Here is a 25,086-nt window from a genome sequence, read left to right on the forward strand (position 1 = left end):
AGTGAAAATAGCCCTTCAGCTGAAAGTGAATTGTAGGGCCAATGGAATAAGGTCAATGTCCCGATAATTATCACTTTTTACAAGTCAAAGTGATTTGTTATCTCAAGAGCAGAAGTAGGTATGCTGAAAAGGCTCCGACTAACGTTACCACACCTCGCTTCAATCATCCCCAATGTACAAGTACAAGGACATAGGTGCGTCAGTAATCCAGTACACGTGTAAGTCTCCGAAGCTGGCCTTTGCTATACCCTGAAAACCAGGAAGGCAGGGGTTTCGGGTCATCTCACGACCGATAGGGGTAATCACGTACACGGTAGTAACGTTATGCGTAAATTAGGCGATAATGCAGAAGTCCAAACCTTATTCTATTAGATGTTTTAAGTGCGATGCTCCTAATGGTGGAAGGACAATTTTCGCTCATGCCCCACCGAAACGCTAGTCCCTAGGGAGTAGCAATGATGCAACCGCCAGAGAAGCATGGAAGGGTCATCACAGGTGCTTCCCACCCGACATGGCATTCCTCTGACTCCGGACTGTACAATACACTCACTACATATAGCACCTCGGGTTGGCTATTTCCGCTGATATCTGCTATGGATTAGGTACAGGCCTCAAAACGTTCGCGAAAGGAAAGACTACTGCCTTCCAGGCTGTTCAAGTTATCCGGGTGGAGCCCGCTTGAGAACTGCACCGGGTCGGGCTCCTTGCAGACACCGGGAATCGGGACTGTCAAAACCCCGAAAGCCTAGGTCGTCTCTGCATCGCCATTTCGCCCGCGACCGCCACACAAGGCGCGGTTCCACGAGACATTATTGGCGGCGCCCACGGCTGCATGCCGGGCAATGCTGGGAAGATGACAGGAGTTTGGTCAACAATAAAGGCCGCAGCGCCTGCACTCGGGCAACAGCATGAGAACGCGCAGCGCGCTGCCGAAACAAGCAGCACCCGCGTCCCTTCGCCGCAGAGAACCCTCGGCACGTCGCAGTTATCGCGGTCATCGCGGCCGTTGCCAAGACCTCCCAGTTCGCCGGACACTCGAGGTAAGCACTGATCAGCCCGATCTTCCTGCGAGGGGTCATGCGCTGCTGCACATATAAGTAACTACGGCCCCTTCCACGCTGGAAACTGCCGTTGTGGCTGGCTGCCGCAATACGCGTATCCGTCGTATTCTCACCCTCGTTGGCCAGTGGGCCCCAACCATAAGCTTACGCACTCGACGCAGTATGCTCGGCAGCACGCGCCCGGAGCCAAGCCTCGACGGCGCCGCAATCCCACCCAAAGAGCCCAAGCACAAAAAGCCCCTCGAGACGGTCGCGTAACAGCACCAGCGCCGCGCTGAAAGAGAAGAGTCCAGGAAAGGAGAGAGAAACCGAGCCTGAGGATGCGGATCAAGCCGCCGGCACCACGACTGCGATCACTAATGCTGCTACTGGCGACAGCGGCGTCGATGTAGCTCGGACTGCGGGTTCCGTTCCGGCGCATACACCGGGTTCCAACTCTGGCATTGATCCTTTGTCGCAGGTGAGTACAGAACGCGCCGTTTCGTGTCACCTGCCCTTTGCGTTTGGGTGGCATTTTGTAGCTGAGACAACTTTTGCGCAGCATATCCTGTCGCGAAAGAACACCGAACCGTCGATCCCACAGCGCCTGACCCAGATGGCGGAAGGACTTGCCCGCGCTAGTTCGGAACTCTCGAGGAATGTGGTGCCAGTGAGCGAGACGGCCAAGGATAAGAGGTAGGAGCAAAATGGGGCCCCAGCCGCGCATCCTGGATTGACCGGCTAACGGTCTGCGCTCGATCGCAACAGGAAGGGGAGCTCGTTCCTCAGCAGATTGGGCATGCGTGGCGGCCGGAAGAAGGATCTCGGGGACTTCGACTCCGACTCGGAGTTTGGCAGCGAGGTGCGGATGGACGGTAGCAATGCCCGCGTCTTCAGTCAGACCCTCGGCAGTCCGTTGATAGGCGGAGGCTACGTGCCGCATCACAAGGAGCCGCCACGGTACATCCGGACACGGGCGAGCAACAAGAGGACGCGGGAGTTCAACCGTGTGTTCCTCGCCCAGGAGCTTGTCGGGACGCGGCCTCCGGACAACGAGACGGACTCGCCAGCAGAGACGGGCAAGGCGCCTGTGGTATCGGTTAGTGTTGCGGGCGGGAGCGAGCGGAAAACGACGAGAACCGGAGGCGCCATCTGGGCGACGGAATTCAGCAAGGATGGGAAGTATCTCGCCACAGCCGGGCGCGACCATGTAGTCAGAGTCTGGGCCGTGCTTTCAACGCCCGAGGAACGCCGCGCCCACGAGGAGGACGAGGCCGTCACTGGCGGTGCTGGAGAGAGGCTTAGCGCGCCTGTCTTCAGGGACCAGCCAGTCAAGGAGTTCCAGGGGCATACCGGAGAAGTACTCGACCTCAGCTGGAGCAAAAACAACTTCCTGCTGTCATCGTCTATGGACAAGACGGTTCGGCTGTGGCACATGAGCAGGTCGGATTGTCTCTGCACGTTCAAGCACAAGGACTTCGTGACTAGGTTGGCATTCCATCCGCGAGACGACCGCTTCTTCCTGGCTGGCTCCCTGGACACCATGCTTCGGCTCTGGAGTATCCCGGACAAGGCAGTCGCCTTCTCGGCCCAGCTTCCTGACCTTGTTACGGCTGTGGCTTTCTCTCCCGACGGGAAGGTGGCTATAGCGGGGCTCCTCAATGGGCTGTGCATGTTTTACGAGACCGAGGGGCTCAAGCTCAACTCGCAAATCCATGTGCGGTCGTCGCGGGGAAAGAATGCGAAGGGAAGTAAGATAACGGGCATCCAAACCATGAACATCCCGCCACCCAACGCAATAGACAGTCTAGGTTCGCCGGCGCAGAGTTCTGCTTCAGCGTCTTCTGCCCCGACGGACGCGGGAGGCTCCGGGGACGTGCGCGTGCTCGTCACATCTAACGACAGTCGAATACGGATCTACAACCTGCGGGACAAAACCCTCGAGGTCAAGCTCAAGGGCCATGAGAACGTGTGTAGCCAGATCGCGGCAACGTTCTCCGATGACGGCAAGTATGTCATCTGCGGGAGTGAAGATCGGAAGACGTTCCTCTGGAGTCTGGCCGGCAGCGATGCGCTCGTCCAAGACAAGGACAAGTCGTCTTGCGAGTACTTCGAAGCGCACGGGGATATCGTTACCACCGCGCTTTTTGCGCCTACCAAGACGAGGATGCTCCTTGGTCAGAGCGGCGACCCAATCTACGACCTTTGCAACCCCCCGCCGGTAGTGCTCCAGAGCCTGGAGGAAGCCGCGAGCGCCGCAGCGAGCCAGGTTGCTCTCACCAACGACTCACAGAACCCAGCGCTGGCCGAGCCCTCCCCCAGACGGCCGGAGCCGAGCCCTGCATACATTGCGCGGTCGACACACTACGACGGCAATATCATCGTGACCACCGGTGACACGGGCATCATCAAAGTCTTCCGACAGGACTGCGCCTTCGCCAAGCGGCGGCACGACAGCTGGGAGACGGGCAGCACGTTGAGTCGCAAGCTTGCAGCCCACGGCAGCGGCTACGTCGGCGGCGGACTGGGCCGGAGCGGCAGCGTGCTGACGAGGACCAGTGTCGGTAGCACGGCACACAGCAGACGTGGTTCGCTCAGCCAGCCTGTTGCCCCAGGCGCGATTGGGTCCCCTCAGTTGGGCGCCGTTCTGGCGCATTCAGACCGGATACTCAGCTGGCGACAGGGCATCGAGCACGGCGGGGATAGGCGCTCCGTCTTGCTGACGGACAACGGCCCCGGGACGCCGCCGCGCAGCGAGCGCTCGCTCAGCCCGACCAAACCCAGCGGGACATCACTGAACTCTGCGTACAACACCATGGCGAGCGAGGCAAGGAAGCAGCCGTACGCCGGGCCGTCGCCGGCTCGGAATAGAGCTCGCGCTGGTAGCGCCTTCAGCACCGTGACCAGTCCGACCGCAAGCGTCTTCAGCGCTCAGTCAGCGCGGTTGGTAAAGGAGAAGGATCGGGGGTCGAAAGACAGGCGAGACTCGAGGTCAGAGGAGCCGTCGGCGCCGCCGACTCCCGGGTTTACACTCCTCCGGTCTGCAGACGAGGACGCCGTCCAGCAGCAGCCGCAGTCGGAATCCCCCAGTGCTGCCAGCGGAAGCTCTTCGTTTTGGAATCTGGGCCGTTGGCGGGGGATTACGGGGTTCAAGGGAGTCGGCTCGTCCGGTCAGCCGGTGACGAGCGCGCGCGGCGATCGAAGCAATGGGGCAAGGCGTCCGTCGCTATCCAAGTCGGGCACGCAGGCGGAGGACTTTGCTGACCAAAGGGAGGTGGACGGGAGGGGGCCAGGGGAAAGTGCCGGTAGACGGCAGAGTCTTGGGGTGATATCGATTAAGGGTGCGAGCGGCTCGAAGTCGGAACGGACGCAGTTGCTTCCCTCGGCGTCTCTGCTCGAGGGGGGCAAGTGAATTGGATGCGGCTTACTCTGTTCCGGTTAACGGAAGTCACTATGATGGGTGGTGACGGTCAGTACGACCCGTCAGAGGGGTGACGGCCATTTCGGTCATATCATACAGCGAGCTATGACGGTCATCACAACGAAGGGTGACAGGAGGGCGGAACGCAAACCCTCCGGTCGAACGGCCATCCAGGGGATAGAGTCCAGCGCTTGTATTGGAGCGGCACGTGTTGTACCCATGGCATACCTTTTGCCAGGGCTAGAAGCGAGTATGGAGTTTGGTGGATTTCTCAGGGTAGCGACTGGAATTGGAGGTGGATTACAATACCATTTGGTCCCGGAGCATGTATAATGCACCATCTACTTGTTTTCTCGCGCGTCGTTGCTGCACATGTGTCACCGGAGTGTAACCACTCAAACAATTGGACAACAAGTAGTGTTGAAGCAACTTGAAGAGTCCATGCTATCCAAGGGCATTGGACCCGCACGCTATTGAGGGTATCTCGTCGCTCCATTGAATCTATCAGGCTCACACTTGAGCGGCCTCTCTCGCGCTGCAGCCATTTGGCCGGCATCCTTCCCCAACCGATACGCCAACTGTCTAAGAGGTCTATTACATTGTCAGTACGCTTCCCTATCCTATCCTATTCCCAACGGCGGCAGATAGAGAGATCCAAATAGAACTAACTCACCTTCTCCTCACCACCACCCTCCGCCTCCTCCTTGGCCAGCCTCGCCACCTCCTGCACAACAGCGACCAGACTCCGCGGGTCCGCGCCGCGGATCTGCACGACGCGGCCCTCGTCGTCCTTGCTCACGCTGGGCACCGCAGCCACCGCTTCGACGGGGACGCCCTTCGGCTCGCCGTCGACCAGGAACAGGAAGGTCGGCATCGCCGTCACGCCGAACTTCTGCGCCACGTCGGGCGCCTCGTCCACGTCGACCTTGGCAAAGGCCAGCACGTTTGGGACGGCGGATTCCTTGGCCAGCCTGCTGAACAGCGGCGCGATGGCCTTGCACGGCGGGCACCACTGCGCGGTGAAGTCGAGGATGAGGTATTTGTGCGTGGAGCTCAGCGGGGCGAGGGACGAGAGGGAGGTGATGTGGTGGATGGGATCTTCTTGGTCGGCCATTTTTTGAGGTATGGAAGGTAAGGTAAGTAAGGTAGTTTGGGAGTTTGGTGTCTACCTTAAACTTAAACTTTAAAGTTCAGGATGTTGGAGGAAATTCCTGGGGGTGAGCTTCTGCGGGGTTAGAAGTGCTGCCTTGAATGGAATCGCGGGGTTCCTCAATTTGTCATCCTGCAGGACGTGTTCGTGACCGGAGGCCGCCCTGCAAGTGATCTTCGCCGGGACACCTTAGCGCCCGTTCGGCATGCAGTTGACCTCGGACCCTGGACCTGCACCCTGACCCTGGATCCTAAACCCTGGACCCTGGAAGCTCGGGCAGGTTGGGAATGGGGACGAACGACAAGTACGTACCTACCTACCTAGGTAAGGTACCTAGGTAGGATTGGGAGATCCCGCTCCTGAGAGACGGCCGCGAGCTTATTGCTGGCGAAGTGGTGTTAGAATGACTTTACCATTATATGAGTGTCACAGTTAGTTCAAGGCGTCCCGCCGCTGGCTACTAGGCAGAGTTCATTACTCTTGGTTTGTTCCTTCCGGAGATCAGAAAGAAAGGAGTATTTAGTACCAAGTCCGCCTAGCAGTTACTGTACCACCAAGCCAACTCTCGTTCATCCAGCAACGGTGTGCTCCTCGCCTCTGGGGATTAGGCTGCCTCAGTCTAAGCCTCGCTGCTTCCACACATCGCACACTCACAGGTACACATCGATCTTGGCCACGCTCTTAGTCGGGCTATTAGCAGTGCGCTTCTGAGGCTCAGCAACACGGACCCCACTGAATTTGTGTTGCCCGGTGCTTAGGAGTTAGGAGTCGCTTTGAGTTAGTCCCAGACAAGCAACGCTTCTTGTAGATAACGGCACTGGACAGTATACCACCATCGGACTCCATTCATAATGTGGCAGAGCATACCATAATTTCTTGAATGACCGTCTGGCAACGCACAACGTGACACTAACCATATGCATACACCATGCATCTAGAATCTGCCAGGCCACTTGGGGCTCTGATGCATGTCAGGGGTATGCGTGTGATCCGAGGCCTCTCTCGAGACTGCCGCCGTGCATGTCGCTTATTATCGTGAGGCGGTCCTGCGTGATTGGGCGTCTTTTTGACGAACCCTCACATCTTCCAGAAGGACGGGGGTCTGGATTTTGGTCACCCCTTATGCGGCCCGCAAGGCTGAATCTCTCCATCTGGGATACCTAAAGTACCTAGGTACGTAGGTACCACTGTACATGTACATATTAACATCCCAGACGTCCCTGCCATGGAACATCTTTGCGACAGTAGCAGATTGAATCGGGGTGATGAAGATGTGTCTTGGAATCTTGTATTATTGGCATCGGCGAGGTTCCCACAGGCTACCCTTAGTGCGTGTATTGTCCTTCAGTGGATTCTCAGGGCCAGGGCTTAGCCCTCTTTGATCGCATTAACGAATCCACATCTGGGGGCTGGGGCTCGGTAGCTAGGTGACCGAAGTTGGTCGGTTGACCTAAGCACAGGAAGTACCTAGTATTAGGTATGATAAGGCTTTACTTACCTTACTTATGGAAACGGCCGGCGTGACGCCGACGTGTTAGCTCCCGCCACCGGTGTATCAGTTGCGGAGTGCTCACTTGCCAATGAGTCTCTGGATTCAAGGAGATATTGCCAGACCGGCTGGAGATCTGATACGGGATATTTCTGTCGTCGGAGTGTCTCCGCCAACAGACTGCTTCCATCGGTCAGTGCGATTATGCTAGGCATTCTTCGGCGTCTAGGACAGAGCTGCGGATCGACGGTTTTCCAACTCCTTTGCGTGAAATAGCGCCTGGCTGTTTCGTCCTTTACAGCCGGAGATCCGTTGGATGTGCTTGGGGACTCTGTTACGGAGACGTGGTGCCGAGTCGCTACGCATGCTGTCCTTGACTGTCGGGGTCGGGGCGTCGTTGCCCACGGTAAACGCTCCAATAGTTGGACATGTCATGGACAATGACAAAGGGGCTAACGGGGTTTGATAGATGGCTTGGAGGAGACCATGAACCAAAGTATAAGATTAGGAATAGAGCGATGTTCCCCTTCAATGTAGTCCACAACCGCCCCATACTGTCATGTGTTAAAAAGCTCCTCATCCATTGTCCCATTTTCAGCTTCTCCGCCATGGCTCCCGCTCAGATGAACTCCTTTCAATTCGGCATTGAGATCGAAGTTCTGGTACGAAGCCTGGGCAAGCAGCACGGAACATGGGCCACCCTTTCTAAGGAGCTCAGCCGTAGACTGAAGTCCGTCGGCGTCCCAAACAGCATCCAGGGAAACGACAACTACAGAGAATGGTCCATTGTCAGAGAGCTGACAGTTCAAAGCGATAATCCTTGTGAGCCTCACATCTTCCACCCATTCCCAATGTTGGACAACTGCAGTACTACTAACTCCTTGGCCATCCTTCTCCAGATGATTACGGCGTCGAGCTCGTCTCCCCAATCTACGCCGCCAGTTCCCTCTCGGCCCTGCACGACGACCTCCAAAAGATCTTCACTGCCCTAATAAACCCCAGCAGCAGCAGCAGCAACAAGCACAAGCACTACTACACCCTCCTTCCGACCCCTCAATGCTCCTCCCACGTGCACATCTCTTCTTCTTCGTGCACCCATCACCACCACCACCCTTACCATTACCCTTCCCCTTGTTTCTCACCCACCGAGCTCGCCGGCTTAGCCAAAGCAGCCCTCTACTTCGAGCACGCGCTGGACCAGCTCATGCCGCCCGAGCGCCGCGACGGGGAGGCCTACTGGGCCAAGTCCAACCGCTCGCGCGACAACCCGTCGCTCGCCGGCCTCAGCCTAGCCCAGTGCCTGGCCAAGATTGACACCGCCGTCGCGGACCCCTGTGGCGATATCCGCCCGATCATTGAGGTCATGAACCTCTACTCCAAGGACACCAACTTTGCGCGGGCCAGGGGTCGGCGAGCGGATTTCATACGTGGCAAGACGTATAGGTGGAATCTGGCTGGGCTGTTGGCGGCTGCTGGGGAGCGGAAGGCTGAGGATATGGATTGTGGAGGACTGGGGACGATTGAGTTTCGCCAGCCGCCTGGCAGTCTGACGGCGGAGGATGCGATGTCGTGGGCTACGCTTGCTGTGGCGTTTGTTGCGGCCGGTGTGGCGTATGGTCGGGAGCTGGGACGGGGGGAGGATACTGTAACTGAGGTTTGGCGGGGGGAGGAGGGCGGGTCCCTGGCTGAGTTGTGGGAGTTCCTTAAGGGGGGATGCTTGGCTTTGGGGTGGGATGAGTTAGTGCCGCTGAGGGTGCTGTTTGCGAGGACTGGTCTGGATGTGGATGTGGCATGAGTGCTGTGGAGGAAGACCCACCTACTTTCACACGTTGTTCGTCTTTGTGCTATTTCTGCCGTGGGATATCTTTGGAGGTCGACGAAGTGGGATTTACTGTACTAGTACTGTAAGTACTAGTAGTAGTACTAGACGTCCTAGACAAGTTGCGCAGCGCCTTCAATTCTTACATTATCGGTCATTACAACAGACCACCAATACTGAACAGCTAGTAGACCCCCTCGCTTCCACTGGACCGTGGAACCACCCGGTGCTCCATTATAGAAACTCATTCATCCAACGACGCAGTAGTCGGGTCCCACGCCACATACGAGTACTCGTCCGTCTCCAGCTCGTCCATCTCCTCCGGCGCAATCTCAAAGTCGTAGACGTCCGCATTCGACCGAATACGGTCCGGATTGACGCTCTTGGGCAGCGGGATGAACCCCTTCTGCAGACTCCACCGGACCAAGACCTGCGCCTCGCTCTTCCCATACTTCTCCGCCAGCCTCTTGAGAACCGGCTCCCCGAACCGCTGCCCGCGGACCAACGGGCTGTACGCTTCCACAGCAACGCCCCGTTGGGCACACCACGCAACAATGTCCCTCCGCGCACACCACGGGTGGATCTCCCACTGCCCCACGCTGATGACGCCGCCCTTGCCCTTCCCCCCGCCGCGTTCCCTCTCGAGCTCGGCGATGTGCTGCTCCAGCTCGTCGAGGTGGTGCACGCCGTAGTTGCTCACGCCGATGCTGCGCACCTTGCCGGCCTCGACGGCTTCGACGAGGGCCTTCCAGGAGCCCTTGCGCCGGGCGGAGCCGCCGTAGGGCGCGTGCAGCAGCATCAGATCGATGTAGTCCAGCCCAGACTTGGCGAGAGACTCGTCCACCTGCGCCTTGGTGCCCTCGTAGCCCATCTTGTTGGGCGGCACCTTGGATGTGAAGAAGATCTGGTCGCGCGGGATCGACCACGCGGTTGCCCGCATGGCCTCGCCGCAGGCGCCTTCGTTGCGGTAGAAGGCCGCCGAGTCAATCTACAGTAGTAGTCCGGGAACACAGTGTGAGTTCAATTTCAATCTGCGGCATGTTTGGTTGAGTTTCTCAACCCAACAGGTGGTTAGTGGCGTACATGACGATAGCCCACTTTGAAGGCCTCTGCCACACATTTGGCCGTGTCCTTGGGCGGTCTAGTTAGGCCGCGGTTAGTTTCATGACCTGAATTGTTTTGGTATCTGATGTGCCCTACGTCTGGTAAACCTGCAATGTGCGAGCCAGTTTGCTCAGCTACCGGTCGGCGTATTGGACATGGACGAGAAGGCATGCACTTACACCAAATCCTAGCTGGGGGATCTCATATCCGCTGGCCAACTTGATGGTGCTGTTGATGGTGAGTCGGCCCATGTTGGATGTTTCAGGTGTTGCAATCTGCTCGGAACTTAAGACGTCTGAAGCGGAATGTCTGTTTCTTGACAGTGGAGAGGTTGAGACCTTATCAGGGAAAGCAGCTTCTGAGCTCAGTAAACGGCGATCGGGATTACCGGGTTTTGTATGTAGGAGTCTTGGCGGGGTTCCGGTGTTTGACCCCTTTTTTGTTGGTACATGATTACATCACTTTAGAAGTTCAATCGGCGGAATTTGTAATCGACCGCACCTTGGAACTGCTGTTGCCAGCTACCCGGCCCGCCCCGATCAGTTATCAAAGCATGACACTTACTTGCCACCGCTGTTCGGAACTACCCATCTTTTGGTGGATCAAGGACGCGGGAGTGGCTGGATGGAACTTATGCCAGTGCGAACATAGGTATTGTTCGAACTGCAGATGAGAACTCATTGATAAGAAGCTCAGTGGGAATGACCGAGTGATGCCCTTAATATACTGATCCTTACAGTATATGAGTAAGGCAAAGCCAAGACTTGGGTGAAGATGGGTCAAGCATTCCTGGCGTCCATCACACCATCCCCATGATTACCGGCTGAACCCAGGCGACGGAGTAGTATCTGTCTTGGCCGACCGGTGATAGTGAATAAGCTCAAGATCAAGGCCGCCCGAGAAGAAGAACTGAAAGGAAAATTCTGGGGGTAGATGAGCGTTTGAGTGGGAGGGAGTTGGGCCGAAAGTAAGTTTGGATTGCGAGGCGCGGTCGGGTCGATACCGTTGATAGGAAGGGACCAAGATGGATTGGGACGATGCATGGGCTGCGTTTGCGTGGGTGTAAAAGAGCGGCTCCTGGATTGTGGATCGACCGTCTTATCGTCGTCTTCTCTCTCTCATCGGCGCTACTCCACCCGTATGGTCCCATGAATAACTGTGTCATACATTTCTGTACAATGGGTCTATCAAGATAAAACCTCGAGTCCTTGCGTGTGCATGAGAAACAGGATCTGAAATGAAACTCCAGGAGGGAGAGCTTTGTGCGGAGAGGAGAGGAGAGGAAAGGAGAGGAAGGAAAGGAAATTGGGCACACAACACCAAGAAGTTCCATGACTTGTATTGCCCTCATTCATCTCACACAGCATCAATCAGCGGTGGATGACCAAACCCAGGTTGAGTCGGAGTCCGAGGTGCAATATGGGAATGATAGTTCCGATTATTACAGATAAATGCAGATGTATTCAGTACTAGTGGGATAGCCGAAGCGGTCTACCCTACTAGTCTGCTGCGGAAAGTCCAAAGCCCGTTCTCAGTACTCCAATGATGAATAACACAAGACAAAACCAAGCCGAACCCCAAACACTAGCCAAGACCAAAACCAACCAAACACACTAGACCCAGAACCAGTCAAAAAACCCCAAACACCCACCAACCAAACCAGACCCAAGCACACACGCCGCAAGGCGAAGAAACCGGAAGAAAGATGGAAGAGCCGTGGCCGCGAGAGGCAGGCCGAAAACCAAGAGGGAAACGACCCGGGAGGCGAAGCCGACCAGGGACCGAGACAGAGAAGAGGACCGAGAGCGAACCGGCAGAGACAGTCCCGCCAACGTACGTTGGTGAGAGGACCGGGCGTAACGACGACCCCCCCGATTCCTAAGCTACCCGCTTAGGAATCGAGGAGAAGTCGTATGTACGCGAAGCGGTAGAAAAGCGCGGCCAGGGCGTCTTTATCGTCGCAGGCCTCGGCGTAGGCCGCCTCGAGGTCTTCCCGCAACCGCCGGTCACCGTAGCGGTCCTGGGCTCGGTCGACGGCCCGGACCGCGGCGACGGCGACATGCTCCACGATGAGCATGCCGGTGGGGTCGTCGCCGGCGGCGCGCTGCACCCGGCCGCGCCACGCGGCGCAGAACACGATTGAACGCGGCCGTTGGGGAGGAGCGGCAGCGATGGCGGCGATGGTGGCGGCGGGGTGCCGCGAAGGGGAGGAAGCGTCGTTGGTCATATTGATTTTTTTTTTAAAAACGGGACGAGCAAGAGAAAGTCTGGTTCCAAAGTGTGGAAAAGGAAGGAGAAAGAGAAACAGAAAACGCGGGGATGGAGAGGTATTTATTGGGAGATGTGGCCGAGGACGGGTCGTACCGGGAAGTGCAGCTAAACGCGAAACGAGATCAGACCGCCTGCCTGTGGCGAAGGAACTCGGTGACTGTTCATGATCTGAATTTTGATTGGCTCTACGTTTTCCTTGGTTTAGTATGGTTGTTTTACTCACCCCTTTTTGGTCGTCGTATAGTGGTGGTGGCGCCGAGCGACAACGTGTGTCGTGTGCCGCGTGTGGCCAGGTGACCCCGAGCGACGTCAGTCGAGCGCAAAACTTCCAAAATGGCCATGCTAATGCGTCAGCCTGAACTGATTGGTCCAAGACAAACGTACCTTGGGCATTGTTTACGTTGAGATGGGCTGGCTGATCTTCCTGCACCTCTCCAGCCCCCTCCGCCACCCCATACTTAAGCTATAGGACTCTTCCAACAGATTGTCGAGATTCTCGAGGGGACCGCGGATGTTGGACTATCATAGACCGCTACACAACCTTCATTATCACCAATTTACTCGGGCCTAGCAGGCTAGTACCCAGTTCATTATTCCAGTTCACCTTGTTCGTCTGTCACCAGACCTACATTTGCAGCCATCATTGTCAGATATCGCGAATATTCCGCTTGAAGAAGTCACGGACGTGCTGGGAACTGACCACAAATCACGCCATGGATAAATTGACGCCCTCTAACCTCAAAAGATAGGACACCGGTTGAAAGATAGGATAACGTACATTATCAGCGAGCGGGACATATCAGCGAGCGGGACACTCTCCACTACTCTATAACAACTACTCTCAATTGCAATGCAACAACACTAAGAGCCAACTACAATTACATCAGAAACAGATGAATCAGACCCTTCTGCACCATCCTGGCAAGTGCGGACATTATGGCCAGGCTTGCCGCACACACCACAGCACCGAACCTTCGTACGAACCCCCCCAGCACCACTACCATCCAGCTGTATTTCTTGCATTTCCTCCCCATCTACAGCCCCCTGGCTTACCACCTCCTGTGCCTCCTGCACAGTAAGTGATCCTCCAAGCCGCACACGTGTTTTTTTGGCTCTCCGGCGCTTGCTCAGCGCCTCGTTAGCCTTACGGAGCGAAGATACCTCTGCCTGAAGGAGGGCCACCTGGTGCATTACAGCTATCGTACCCTTGGTAAGCTGGTCTACAGCAGCCAACATTGAAGTCGGGGAGCTATTTTGATGGTTGGCAATGCAAGTCTTAATAAGCATTGACTGTGACTTGGCTTCTCGAGGGTTGTATGGTGTCTGGAAGACCCAAGATTATATAGTGCCCGGCCATGAGGTTGGGGGTGTTAGTATACGAAGCTTGATATCTAGCTTCGAAAGCACCCTCTCTGGATTGTACGGTATAAGGCCAGCCCATATAAAACCGCCCTGGATATTCCTCTTGGTGATAGAGGCAAAGAAGGCCGCGCGAAAGGCACAAAGGCACTCGAGCTTGCTTATATAGTTGACATATCCGCGCATTAAGTCACGAGCTGGCGACTGTACGCCTGCTTCAACGGCCTAAAGCAGCCAACATCAAGTGGCTGGAGGAGGTAGGAGGAATGTGGAGGCATATAGAGCGTGATAATGTTGTTCTACTGGCAGTAGAGCTCGAACTCGGTTGAATGGTGGCTTTCGTGGCTATCAAGGATCAACAACCGGTATTTGCCCTTTGTCCGAGGCGCTATATGGTAGTCGAAGTGCTTGATCTAATCAAGGCCTACCGCATTGGTAGTCTAGCTATTGTCGGTGGTTGTAATGCGCCAGTCGGCCGGGAGGTTGCACTCGGTATACTAGTTGGCGAGATAGTATTGCGCTGCTAAGATAATGAACGGAGGGATAGCCCAGCCAAGGGCATTGACACCTTAGATTACCGTCGCCCATTTGCGGTTGCTAGGCTAGGCTAGCTTCGCCTTGCCATAGCCATCCGAGGTTGTAACTACCATGCCCGGGAAGATAATGCCCATTACAAACCCAGTCTCGTCGAAGTTATAGATATCGTCATCTACAATACCGTACTTGGCCTTAACGTTCCGTACGAGGGCAAACCACTTACCAATGACCTTCGGATCCTCGCACTTTGCCCTCTGGTAGTCGTATCTTCGCAAATAACGCATACGGAGCTCTGGCTGGCGTTTGGCAAACCGATGCGCCCAGAGCTTGCCGACAGGGGGCGCATCGCGTACACGTAATAGTTGGTTGGCCATATCTTCTACACCACTCAATCTTAGTGGAAAAGCTCGTATAGATAGCTCAATAATATATTGAACAATAGCCTCCTCTTCAGATTGGGTAAGCTTCTTCGAATTGGCTGGAAGATCGCGTCGTATAGGCTGGCCGGTACGTCGGTAGCCGAGGGTTGAAACTTGCACGTTATAGAGCTTGGCCGCGGCTCGAAGGCTTAGTTCTATATCATTTTCAAGAGCTTTGAGAGCCAAGGTTACCCTAGCTTCCTTTGAAGTGGAAGACATCTTTAGATGTAGGAAAAACGCGTTGTTAATTAGAGGTAGATGAGGAAAGGACGCGTTGTGCCAAGAAATTACTGTCCCGCTCGCTGATATGTCCCGCTCGCTGATATGTCCCGCTCGCTGATATGTCCCGCTCGCTGATATGTCCCGCTCGCTGATAATGTACGTTACCGGTTTATAAACGCGTATAGACACAGACCTACAAGTCAAGTTATAGCATTTAGATTTCCTCAACCTTGCGCATCGCCTTGGTGATGAAATCCTGTGTGGTTATAAAGAGACTGGATTGAATTTCGAGGGATCCCAGAATTGGTGAACAAAGAATAGAGTCGAATAGATAGAAGCTGCTGACGGGTTCGCCCCCGGACGTTGTCCATCTACAACGAGGAACCGTATTCGCCATTGCACACGGTCTGAGTCGAACTTGAAATGTAAACGACATACGTACCAATCCCAAAGCAGCAAGTCGTATTCATCATCGTCTGAACCTGTGTGTCGTCTGCACCCGTGACCCTGTGCGAAGTAAACAACAACAATGGCTGATGCAATGCAGTATTTATTTACAAGCCGCCCCTTTCCCTGCACCCTGTCTTCCAACTTCTGTTAACATCCCGATATAACTTCTAAACCAGCTTTTACTATCCATCTCCTCCAACAACTACTAAAACCCTCTCTGGACGAGCGCCCTCTTCGACTTCCACCTCCACGAATACCCCGGCGACACCATGACCCGCCACGCGTGCTGGCTGTGCCACACCATCCTCGCGACCAGCGTCAGCGCCCCCGACCGCGCCCCCGGCAGCACACGTCAACTCTGCAACAGGTGCATTTGATTGATAATAATGCGCCCATCGATCTTAGATGCCATGCTCGCCAAACGCTGGCAACCGGCACCGAGCTGCAGGTGCGTGCAATGCAGGCAAAGGGCCTCGGAATCAGCAGCCCAGGAGGAGGCCCGAAGGTGCTAACGTGCATGATAAGCGAGCGGATCAATTTCTACTATCCTACCACAATTATCCTCGATTGCAATACATCAACACTAGGAACCAACTATAATTACATCAGAAATAGATGAATCAGACCCTTCTGCAACCTCCTGGCACGTACGTACGTTATGGCCAGGCTTGCCGCATACACTACAGCCCTGAACCTTCGTACGAGCCCCCCCTGCACTACCACCATCCGGCTGCGTTTCTTGTACCACCTCCCCAACCACGGCCTTCTGGTCCAGTAGATCCTTTGCATTTTGCACTGCAAGTGATCCTCCAAGCTGCACGCGTGTTCTTTTGGCTCTCCGGCGCTTACTAAGTGCCTCGTTGGCCTTGCAGAGCGAAGAGACCTCTGACCGAAGAAGAGCCACCTTGTGCATTACAGCCATCGTACCCTTGGCAAGCTGGTCCACCGCAGTTAATATCGAAGTTGGAGAGCTGTTTTGTTGGTTGGCAATGTGAGTCTTGATAAGCGTTGACTGCAAGGTTGCTTCTCGAGGGTTGTGTGGTGTCTGGAAGACCCAAGGTTGTGGTATACCGGCCCGCGAGTTCAAGGGCGTTGGTGTACGAAGCTTTACATCCAGCTTGGATATTACCCTCTCTGGATCGTATGGCATAAGGCCAGCACCTATAAAGCCACCCTGGATATTCTTCTCTATTATAGAAGTAAAGAAGGCCTTGCGGAAGGCATAGAGGAACTCGAGCTTGCTGATGTGGTTGATATACATCCGCATTGGGTCCTCGACCTGGCGACCGTACACCTGCTTCAACAGCCCAAAGCAGCCGACATCAAGTGGCTGGAGGAGGTGCGAGGAATGGGGAGGCATGCAGAGCGTGATGATGTTATTCTCCTGGCAGTAGAGCTCGAATTCGGTAGAGTGGTGGCTCTCGTGGCCGTCGAGGATCAACAACCGGTTCTTGCCCTTTGTACGAGGTGCCGTATAGAAGTCGAAGTGCTTGATCCAATCGAGGCCTACTATATTGGTAGTCCAGCCGTTCTCGGTAGTTGCAATATGCCAATCGGCCGGGAGGTTGCACTCGGTATACCAGTTGGCGAGGTAGTATTGCGCGGCTAAGATAATAAAGGGCGGGATAGCCTAGCCGAGGGTATTGACTCCCTGGATCACCGTTGCCCATTCGCGGTTACCAGGCTGGGCTAGTTTTACCCTACTACGGCCATCCAGGTCGTAACTACTATGCCCGGGCAGATCATTCCTATTATAAACCCGGTCTCGTCAAAGTTATAGATATCGTTATCTACGATGCCGTACTTGGCCTTAGTGTTTCGTACGAGCGTAAACCACTCCCCGATAATCCTTGGATCCTCGCACTTAGCCCTCTAGTAGTCGTATCGACGGGCATAACGCGTACGGAGCTCTGGTTGGCGTTTGACGAAGTTGTAAGCCCAGCGTTTACCGACAGGGGGCGCGTTGCGTTCGCGTAATAGTTGGTTGGCTATATCTTCCACACCACACAATCTAGGTGGGAATATGCGTGTAGATAGCTCAGTTATATACTGAACTATTACCTCCTCTTCCAGATCTATAAGCTTACGCGAGTTGGCTAAAGTATCACGTCGTGCAGGCCGGCCAGTATGCCGGCGATAGAGGGTAGTATAAGGCACAGAATAGATCTTTGCTATAGCCCGGAGGCTTAGCTTAGGATCATTTCCAAAAGCTTCAAGTGCAAGAACCACTTTAGCCTCGGCCGGAATTGAAGACATAATAGTATAGTGGAGGAAATTGATGTTGTAGGTAGAGACATGCGTTGCAGAGAAAATTGATCCGCTCGCTTATCTGATCCGCTCGCTTATCATGCACGTTAGGTTACTTTGCGAGATGGAAGGGTTTGAAAGCTACGATCTGCACGACTGTCGTTCATGACTCAGCAGGCCGACTCTCCGCTCTTCCGATGTTTTCCCGGACGAGTTCCCCGTTTGCGCGTTCCCGGTTTCAAGTTTGCGGTAACGGCGTATTGCTTTTTAGCGTGCAAAGGGCTTTGTACCTTATTATCGTTCTTGAATCTAGACTTAGTGCCTCCGGGCGAGATAAAATCGAAACATCCATCCATCCATGCCTCCAACATTAAAAACTAGAGCATATCAAGAGTGTTTTCCCGCTTTGTGCCGTCACCTCCTGACAAGACAAAGCCAAAAAATGTCCGATGTCGCAAGAAAATCTCGATTGACTGAGAACAAGCGTCGCTACCGAGCGTTCCAGAAAGAGTGTACACGGCCATCCCGTTCATGCAGGTCGAGGCGGTCCTGTTGGGCGCATGGCTCCCGCAGAGCGTGTTTATCGACGGGATTGCTATCGGTAATATAATGCCTGCGCCGCTGGCCATCTTCGCGACATTTGTGGGTTTCCAAGGCGCGTATGTATATGGAAAATGGGTCGCTTGGCAACGCGTTTGCAGGGGCTGTCATCATCACCCTAGGGATGTTTTCCCCTGTTTCCTGAGAAGTTGGGTCGGAATCAGGTTAGTAGAGCCCTCGAACTTTCCTAGCAAGCCCCTTAACATTATCTACCTGTATACTACATGTAACGAGCTCTGCGCGCATCGCTCACGGTTTCCTTTCGGTAAAACAGTTCCTCGCTAGCTTTTTCGACGGTCTCTGTGGCTCGGTCATTGGTGGTATCCCGATGATCGCGGCGCAGATCCTCAAGGCTAGCGTCGAGGGCACTCTGGACAAAGTGAAGGAAAAGACGCTGGGTGAGGCCGTTACCGCCACTGCTCAGGTTGACCCGGCGGCGGTTCTTTACCTGCTTGTCCTGGCGGTTCTTTATACGTTCAACAACAAGTACACCACGCTCTTCTTGGTTATCGCCGGCGCTGTTGCGGGGCAGTTTCTCTTTGTGGACGTCTAGAGGTGATGGAGTATGTATGTATGGGGTACGGTAGAGAAGTTGGATCCATTAGTTTTATATCTGGGATCGTGTTCACCATTACACCAAGTGGCCTCAGTGTCTTTCGCCACTCCTTGGCTTCGTTTTGTGAAGGCAGAAGTATTTCTTGTCTAAGTAGGCCTTCTGCTTCTATCCAGAGATTCCACCCATGCAACCTCGGACATGTGTGCTGCAGTATGCATGCATCTTCCCCAGATGGTCCAGATCGCAACCTGAACGTCCTAGTCGGGTGTGAGGGGCGGATTGTATTGTACAATCCGATCTTTACGGTACAATACAGCGCATTACATGTTTGTTACCGCCACCATCAAGCGTGTCTCGCTGAGTTCGTAGGATGGCTGGATGTTTGGAGATAACATTTATATCGGGTGGAAACTCAGCAGAACAACACTAGTGGCAGATAGAATTGCCCCGCGGTAGAGGTAGTCGAAGGCAAATGAACAACCTGGAAGTTTGGAACCCTTGAAGGACCGACCCAATGGTCACGTGCCATGCCTTGGTTCACATTAGGCTCTGAAATTCGCGGATCCTGACCCCTTTCAGACATCAGACATTTCCAACATCATCATTACTAAATTCACCGCCAATCTCAACACTCGCCTCGATATTTCACGCGCCGCATCAAAAAAGATGGTTGACCTAACAAGAGCGCAGCCTCACGTGTTGAGGATCACCATCGCAGCGGCGTGCCTGCTTGGGCTCTTTGTGTTCTTCGACCCCATCGGCTTTGCGTCGACGTCGATAGCAGACAACGTGCCCGGGACCCGTACCGTCACCCACCTTGTCATGTTCCAGTTCAAGCGCGATGCAGACCAGGCCGCGGTCGATGTGGTACGTATTGTTGCCTGTAATTTGACTTGTGCGTGCCGATACCCGTAAACCCAGTACTCATGCCTACGGCACCGACCTTTCTGCAGGTATGTGCCAAGATGCTCTCGCTCAAGGACAACTGCCTAGCGCCGAACTCGAATTATCCCTACATCAAGCGAATCCAGGGCGGCAAGGACAACTCCCAGGAAGGGCTTCAGGTCGGTGCTCGGGCGTCTGTCTATTCGCTCTCTCCCTGACCTGCTGACATTGAGCTTTCGCTATAATCAGAACGGCCTGACCCATGCCTTTGTCGTCGAGTTCACAAATGCGAACGACAGGAACTACTATGTCGAGCAAGACCCGGCACACCAAGCTTTCAAAAAGGAGCTTGAGCCGCTTGTGGAGAAGGTTGTCGTGGTGGATTTCACGAATGGCAGCTTCTAACGCCAGGCAGGAGGGGAATGACAATGTTTACGCCATCATGATTTAGCATTACATCTTATCCAGTATCTATCTCACGCATGTACATGGCCCCTTTTATGTAGTCATAACCTTGCATGTTGCCCCTTTGGCTTCATTACCATATCTCATCCCACAAACTTCAAACGTCAGTCATCATCATCGGGTATCGTCTTATGCATCACGACTGTACTTGGAAAACTTTCTCCAGTACGCCCCATACCGGAGCATCACAACGGGGATAGGAGCCAGCAGCAGACCGAGACCAGCCTGTGCCGTGAAGCCCCATCCGTAACCAAACATATCTACCAGAGGAGTCGTCGTCAGGGGCAGAAAGGTCCCCATCAAGCACCTAGTCACGATAACTCCGGTCATGGCGGAGGCCGAGTAAGCGCCAAACGCGTCGACAATGTAGGCCATGACGGGGATCATGGCTAGCATGAGCGCCGTGCCCATAGCACAGACGGCGAACAAGAGGAACACCAGTGGTAGGCGAATCTCGGCGGCCCATCCATACGCCGCTACGGCGAGCGGAAAAGCAAAGGCCCCGAGGATGGCCAGAGGGAGTCGGAACTCGGGCTTGCCGACGCCTTTGTGCGTGTCACGCATCCGGATATAGATCCGGTCTAGCGTGCTATTGCAGAGGAAGACGCTCAGGGTCGAGCCAACGGCTGGGGGATATTAGCGGCCGGCAAGTGGCGACAGACACAGTAAGAGCAAAAAGGCGAAACACTTACAGAAAATGGTGAAGCACGAGCCTATGGTCACGGGGGACAGCTTGTACATGTCGACCAAGATGTCGGAGAAGGTCGTGCTGTAGACGTAATAGAAGGCGAAGGTAACTGAGCCGAACAGGCTCATGGCCATCAACACGCCGCTCCCGCACCAGACAATGGCCGGGCGGAGCACCGCGTCCCGCAACTTTTTCCACTTCGACAACCCCTGCTCTCCGAGAGCCTCAGCATCGTCAAACGCCGTCTTGAACGTCCTCCCCAAGCCCGCACCATGGCAACTCGCCAACTTCTTCGCGCGCCTCCTGAGAATGGTCACCTTGTACGTCTCGCGAAAGCACGTCAAGAAGAGCACCTCACACGCGGACGCGAGCACGACCGTCGCCCAGACGACAGTCCTCCACCCCAGCGCCTGCGCCACCGCACTCCCAATCAAAGGCCCAATAGCACCCCCGATCAACGGCGCGAGGTAGATGAGGCTCAGCGCGCTGCCCCGCTCCTCGCTGGCGAACATGTCGCCGACGATGGCCGGGTTGAGCACGTTGCTCGCGACGGCGAGGCCGTTCAGCATGCGCGCCACGATGAACTGGGGCACGCTCGCGCTCGTCGCCGCCAGCAGCGTGGCGAAGATGAACAGCACGTTGGCCGCGTTCATGACCGGGTACCGGCCGAACATCTCGGACAGCGGCGCGATGAGTAAAGGCCCCGCGGCCTCGCCCAGCTCCCAGATGGTCACGAGCAGCACGCTGGCGGACTTGGAGGGCTCACTAGCGGGTGGTGATAGGTCGCGCACGATGTCTGAGGCGAGGGGGACTACGCTGATGCAGGTGAATGTGCTGGGGGGAGGGGAAATGTCAGTGTTAATTGTTTGTTTTTTATATGTTTGAACCGCGAAAAAACAAAACAGAAAAACGTACACTGTAAACGCCATGACAGCGAGCATGCTCACGACGGCCCATTTGAACGGCGTGGGCCACTCGAGCGGGTTCTCTGCGTCGCCGTTGGGGTCGAAGTCGACGATGGTTGTGTCGACGGCGATGTCGGTGGTGCCATCTTGCAGTGCGGGAGCAGGGTCTGGGTCGGTATAGACCTGGTGCCCCTCGTTTGTGACGCTTCGCAGCAGCGGCTGGGTGTCATCTGTTCCGACGGTCATTTTATTTTCCTGTCTTTGTTCTCTCGGCCGGACTAGCCCTCGCCCTTAGCTTATGGCGTGACCTCGAGAGGTGTCGAGGATAACGGTTCGGATGGAGATGCGGGGGGTTGAAGATTTCTACTCTTTTCTGTAACATTATCAGATAATCAGGGTCTAGAAACTCTCCGTGCCTGGACTCCGCAGCGGAGCACGCCTTCAGCTGCGGGGCGCCATGTGCATCGACAGGTAACAACCGGTAACTCGGTAATCCGGCGCCCTTCGGCTGACAACGACATTCCTTCAAGAAAGGGTGCAGACTGGTGGAGGGAAGGTAGTATCAAATGCTCACATATCGTAGTCTGTCGCTCATGAGTCATTTCAGCTGCTCCTTTTTACGGAAAAGTCTATCGAAGAGAGTGAAGGAACACTAGGTACCTAAGCTGTCATTCAGCCATTTGACCTTTGACAACCACTAGTTGAACGGCGATTCCAGGCTTCCTGCAAGCGCTTCCTTCCTCTAATACATATCGCTCGCCGTTTTTCATCTGCCGCCACACTCGCAGAAATCGATTGTTTCACATGACCAACTTCTCCTCGTTTACGGTTTCTCTAGATAATCCGTATTTTAGAGATAGTCGTCAGATTCCTCGACCATTTGCCGCGCTCCCACTCGAAACAAAGACATCCAACTCCTACCCTCCGATACACCTTGTCATTACCAGTACTCTCTAGAATTAGGAATATTGTTTGTGGTGGCCTTGGTTGGAATACTGTTGGCTCTGTTGTCAGCTCACGACCACTCCTGTTTCGAACCAGATCGGGGTCGAAGTCTGTGTACAGCGGAGAACAAAAGAAGGACTTTTTTGATATCAGGTATCGGCAGGCGCACCCTGGGGTCCCGCAAGACTCAGGGTCGCCGCGCCAACACACCGGCCCACTCGGATCGCGGAATAGGGGCAAGATTTCCGCCTCTACGTCAATGTGGACTTCGACCCAGTTCCGGGGAGTCTTTGCCTCCTGTTCTTCCATCAGATACAGAGGGGGCTGGTCATCATGGTCAATGGGTGGGCGTCTCTCCGCGTCCAGTATCGCCAGCTTAACCGGCAATAGTTGGGCTGAAATGTCGAGGTAGCCACCAGGCTGAACAGGGCCAAAAGGGTTGCTGAGATGAGCCGGGAAACAGACAACATCGAGAACTTGCGCGTGCAAGGAGGACTGTTGTCTGTAGGTGGAGCTGTATGTCACGGCTCCCTCAAGGGATGCCCATGACCACGTCGGAACATCGTTGTCTAAACGTCGCCGTGGCAATGACGTCGTCGGTACCCAAGAGAGCTGCTTGATGAGCTCGCTCCTCCACAGTCCCGCATGGAATGTATCATGGCATCCGGGTCCATCGACGGATTTAGAACAATCAAGCACCCTTCTTGCCAGACCAGACACTGCAGCGAGTTTGTCGGTTGGCCTCGTCAAGAGCCGAGGTGAGAAGCCTTGGACAACATCCATCCAAACAGAGACGTGATCAAGGAGCGAGTAATCGGCGCCTCGCGCCAAACGCTCCATTTTGTTATGCCAACTTGAAGACCACGCGGACTCGATAACATGGCCACATTCGCAGAAGCAATCGCGCTGACACTTCCACATCATCTCGTCCCCGCAGTAAATAAGCTGGCGCTTGGGCAGGATTGATTCCTGGAAGCACCAACCTCGTGTGTCTAGGGCCGCCACGCACCGGGCTTCATGACTTTCACCGGGTTGATCCGGCCTGATGAAAAGCAGGGTGTCACCGGGGCCTTTCAGGGACGTTAGCCGCTGCCAATCCTCACGACCGCGGGCCTGGGGGCCGAGGAAGCCGTCTTTGCACGATGTAGCGTGCTTAGCGTATATTGTCAGGTGTGAGTTGGCATATATCTCGTCCATCCTTGCACCTTCAATCGCGAAATCGTCTGGGTCCCCTTGTATGATGCAAAGAGAGTCAACCCAAAGGTAAGGTATATTCAAGGCTCTGCACACCGTGATGGCGTCGATGATGGTCTTGGGCAGTCTCTCCACGTGGACGCCGCTGAAGCTGTCTTGAATGTTACTCGCAGTCGTCGTCAACACTCCTTCCAAATCATCCCCCCATCGATAGCTTAGGCATGCATATTGAGGTGCGTCCTGTAGCTCGCTGGCTTGGATGAGCCTCACCATGGAGTTATCTCTCCCAGTTAGGTCCACGAGTCGGCGAGGCCTGCTGGTAGCTGCGTGGCTGTTGTACTCGTCGTGAGAGCGATTCCCGACGTACTTGGTATACCAATGGCGAATGCGATCAAATGCCGTTGCTGGCCGCAAATGAGGCCTGCTGGTAGGTTCGTGGCTGTTACAGTCGTCGTGGAAGTGATTCGCAACGCAGTTGGTATACCAGTGGCGAATGCGATCAAATGCCTCTGCAGACCCGGAATCGGACATCACAGCCAAGCTTTGGCCTATCCAAGGATCTGAAGAGCGGTTGGAATAAAGGTGCTCTGACGTAAGTGTCAATATATAAGTTGAGATTGTTCGGAGACTGTGGAGCGAGTTGGATGTCGGGGGCCTATGACTAACCTGTTGTGGCCTTACTGCGGACAGTAAACCCCTCCCTGAACCCTCGACCATCGGAGAGATTCCAGCCGTCGCGGCCTTTTGAAGTACAGTACTTCTCACTCAATCCTTCGGCCGTCCAGCCAGGCTTGATGGCCTCAACAAGATCAAGAACCCACTTGCACTCACTACATCCCTCTTCGCGTCCTTTTGCTGTCACTGAGAGTGGTTGCCGGTAAAGGTCACCCGGCGATGGTCGGTGTATCCTGTGGCACTGCTTCCCCATATTTGGGCGCTATTGATGCCTTTGCTTTCTGGCGGCAGCGCTTTGCTGAGGTACTGTAGGTAGTTGAGGCCTTGTTGCTGTGATGCGGGGGTGTCGGGCTGAGAATTGGGTGTCCTTCAAGTGCGGATTGAATTGAAGGGTGGTGGTCGGCTCGGATTTGTGATTGCTCCGGCTGCTCGGGGAAACTGCAATATTCGTACGACGTTCTTTCCAATCTTGGCCCGTGTATGTGCATTAGGTTCCCGTTGCCCGATAGACATCCGCAGCCGACCCCTGACATGTCACGAAAAGGGTTCTGCATACCATTCACGATATGCCGTACGTGCTAAATACAATCGCATTGGTGTCTTCCCAAGCCAATACAACGGGTTGTCCTTAATAGTGCTTCAGAA

The 25,086-nt window shown here is 54.9% G+C and overlaps 8 protein-coding genes across 8 annotated transcripts; 4 read left to right on the forward strand and 4 right to left on the reverse strand.

The window, feature by feature from the left end:
• Positions 1-172: 172 nt before the first annotated feature.
• Positions 173-4,452, forward strand: B0T15DRAFT_577969 (uncharacterized protein; the record flags this gene model as incomplete). The annotated part of the gene is made up of 5 exons (XM_062871078.1): positions 173-218; positions 750-1,040; positions 1,223-1,521; positions 1,603-1,736; positions 1,809-4,452. 5 exons carry the CDS (start codon positions 173-175, stop codon positions 4,450-4,452), a joined length of 3,414 nt encoding a protein of 1,137 aa, XP_062717479.1.
• A 315-nt stretch (positions 4,453-4,767) lies between these two features.
• B0T15DRAFT_544389 (thioredoxin-like protein) lies at positions 4,768-5,695 on the reverse strand. The gene is made up of 2 exons (XM_062870065.1): positions 5,135-5,695; positions 4,768-5,052 (listed from the first exon to the last, which is right to left on the reverse strand). Exons 1-2 carry the CDS (start codon positions 5,573-5,575, stop codon positions 5,044-5,046), a joined length of 450 nt encoding a protein of 149 aa, XP_062717480.1. The 5' UTR covers positions 5,576-5,695; the 3' UTR covers positions 4,768-5,043.
• A 2,013-nt stretch (positions 5,696-7,708) lies between these two features.
• On the forward strand, positions 7,709-8,895 carry B0T15DRAFT_563143 (uncharacterized protein; the record flags this gene model as incomplete). The annotated part of the gene is made up of 2 exons (XM_062870605.1): positions 7,709-7,922; positions 8,000-8,895. The coding sequence occupies 2 exons, from the start codon at positions 7,709-7,711 to the stop codon at positions 8,893-8,895; spliced, it is 1,110 nt and encodes a 369-aa protein (XP_062717481.1).
• B0T15DRAFT_423494 (NADP-dependent oxidoreductase domain-containing protein) lies at positions 8,833-10,463 on the reverse strand. Its single transcript, XM_062865591.1, has 4 exons — positions 10,203-10,463; positions 10,120-10,130; positions 10,003-10,060; positions 8,833-9,907 (listed from the first exon to the last, which is right to left on the reverse strand). The coding sequence occupies exons 1-4, from the start codon at positions 10,272-10,274 to the stop codon at positions 9,164-9,166; spliced, it is 885 nt and encodes a 294-aa protein (XP_062717482.1). The 5' UTR covers positions 10,275-10,463; the 3' UTR covers positions 8,833-9,163.
• Positions 10,464-17,817: 7,354 nt separating this feature from the next.
• Positions 17,818-18,798, forward strand: B0T15DRAFT_544404 (uncharacterized protein). The gene is made up of 2 exons (XM_062870067.1): positions 17,818-18,292; positions 18,403-18,798. The coding sequence occupies exons 1-2, from the start codon at positions 18,060-18,062 to the stop codon at positions 18,458-18,460; spliced, it is 291 nt and encodes a 96-aa protein (XP_062717483.1). The 5' UTR covers positions 17,818-18,059; the 3' UTR covers positions 18,461-18,798.
• A 552-nt stretch (positions 18,799-19,350) lies between these two features.
• B0T15DRAFT_497419 (stress responsive A/B barrel domain-containing protein) lies at positions 19,351-19,974 on the forward strand (the record flags this gene model as incomplete). The annotated part of the gene is made up of 3 exons (XM_062867266.1): positions 19,351-19,551; positions 19,638-19,748; positions 19,819-19,974. 3 exons carry the CDS (start codon positions 19,351-19,353, stop codon positions 19,972-19,974), a joined length of 468 nt encoding a protein of 155 aa, XP_062717484.1.
• Positions 19,975-20,091: 117 nt separating this feature from the next.
• Positions 20,092-22,038, reverse strand: B0T15DRAFT_321610 (major facilitator superfamily domain-containing protein). Its single transcript, XM_062864059.1, has 3 exons — positions 21,638-22,038; positions 20,727-21,556; positions 20,092-20,660 (listed from the first exon to the last, which is right to left on the reverse strand). Exons 1-3 carry the CDS (start codon positions 21,871-21,873, stop codon positions 20,164-20,166), a joined length of 1,563 nt encoding a protein of 520 aa, XP_062717485.1. The 5' UTR covers positions 21,874-22,038; the 3' UTR covers positions 20,092-20,163.
• A 183-nt stretch (positions 22,039-22,221) lies between these two features.
• B0T15DRAFT_544407 (heterokaryon incompatibility protein-domain-containing protein) lies at positions 22,222-24,856 on the reverse strand. Its single transcript, XM_062870068.1, has 2 exons — positions 24,433-24,856; positions 22,222-24,353 (listed from the first exon to the last, which is right to left on the reverse strand). The coding sequence occupies exons 1-2, from the start codon at positions 24,692-24,694 to the stop codon at positions 22,462-22,464; spliced, it is 2,154 nt and encodes a 717-aa protein (XP_062717486.1). The 5' UTR covers positions 24,695-24,856; the 3' UTR covers positions 22,222-22,461.
• Between the last annotated feature and the right edge of the window lie 230 nt (positions 24,857-25,086).

This window comes from Chaetomium strumarium, assembly GCF_033439665.1.
Source record: "Chaetomium strumarium strain CBS 333.67 chromosome Unknown B0T15scaffold_8, whole genome shotgun sequence".
Taxonomy (NCBI): Eukaryota; Fungi; Ascomycota; class Sordariomycetes; order Sordariales; family Chaetomiaceae; genus Chaetomium; species Chaetomium strumarium.

Bases quoted from the DNA above. Each gene is read 5' to 3' on its own strand.
- B0T15DRAFT_423494 (XM_062865591.1), bottom strand. From the start codon at position 10,274: ATGGGCCGACTCACCATCAACAGCACCATCAAGTTGGCCAGCGGATAT. The intron at 9,908-10,002 runs GTACGCCACTAA...CTACTACTGTAG, and splicing joins TCAAAGTGGGCTATCGTCAT to ATTGACTCGGCGGCCTTCTA.
- B0T15DRAFT_544389 (XM_062870065.1), bottom strand. From the start codon at position 5,575: ATGGCCGACCAAGAAGATCCCATCCACCACATCACCTCCCTCTCGTCC.
- B0T15DRAFT_544404 (XM_062870067.1), top strand. From the start codon at position 18,060: ATGCAGGTCGAGGCGGTCCTGTTGGGCGCATGGCTCCCGCAGAGCGTG. The intron at 18,293-18,402 runs GTTAGTAGAGCC...TCGGTAAAACAG, and splicing joins AGAAGTTGGGTCGGAATCAG to TTCCTCGCTAGCTTTTTCGA.
- B0T15DRAFT_544407 (XM_062870068.1), bottom strand. From the start codon at position 24,694: ATGGGGAAGCAGTGCCACAGGATACACCGACCATCGCCGGGTGACCTT. The intron at 24,354-24,432 runs GTTAGTCATAGG...CACTTACGTCAG, and splicing joins CCGCAGTAAGGCCACAACAG to AGCACCTTTATTCCAACCGC.
- B0T15DRAFT_321610 (XM_062864059.1), bottom strand. From the start codon at position 21,873: ATGACCGTCGGAACAGATGACACCCAGCCGCTGCTGCGAAGCGTCACA. The intron at 21,557-21,637 runs GTACGTTTTTCT...CCCTCCCCCCAG, and splicing joins GCTGTCATGGCGTTTACAGT to CACATTCACCTGCATCAGCG. The intron at 20,661-20,726 runs GTAAGTGTTTCG...AATATCCCCCAG, and splicing joins CTCGTGCTTCACCATTTTCT to CCGTTGGCTCGACCCTGAGC.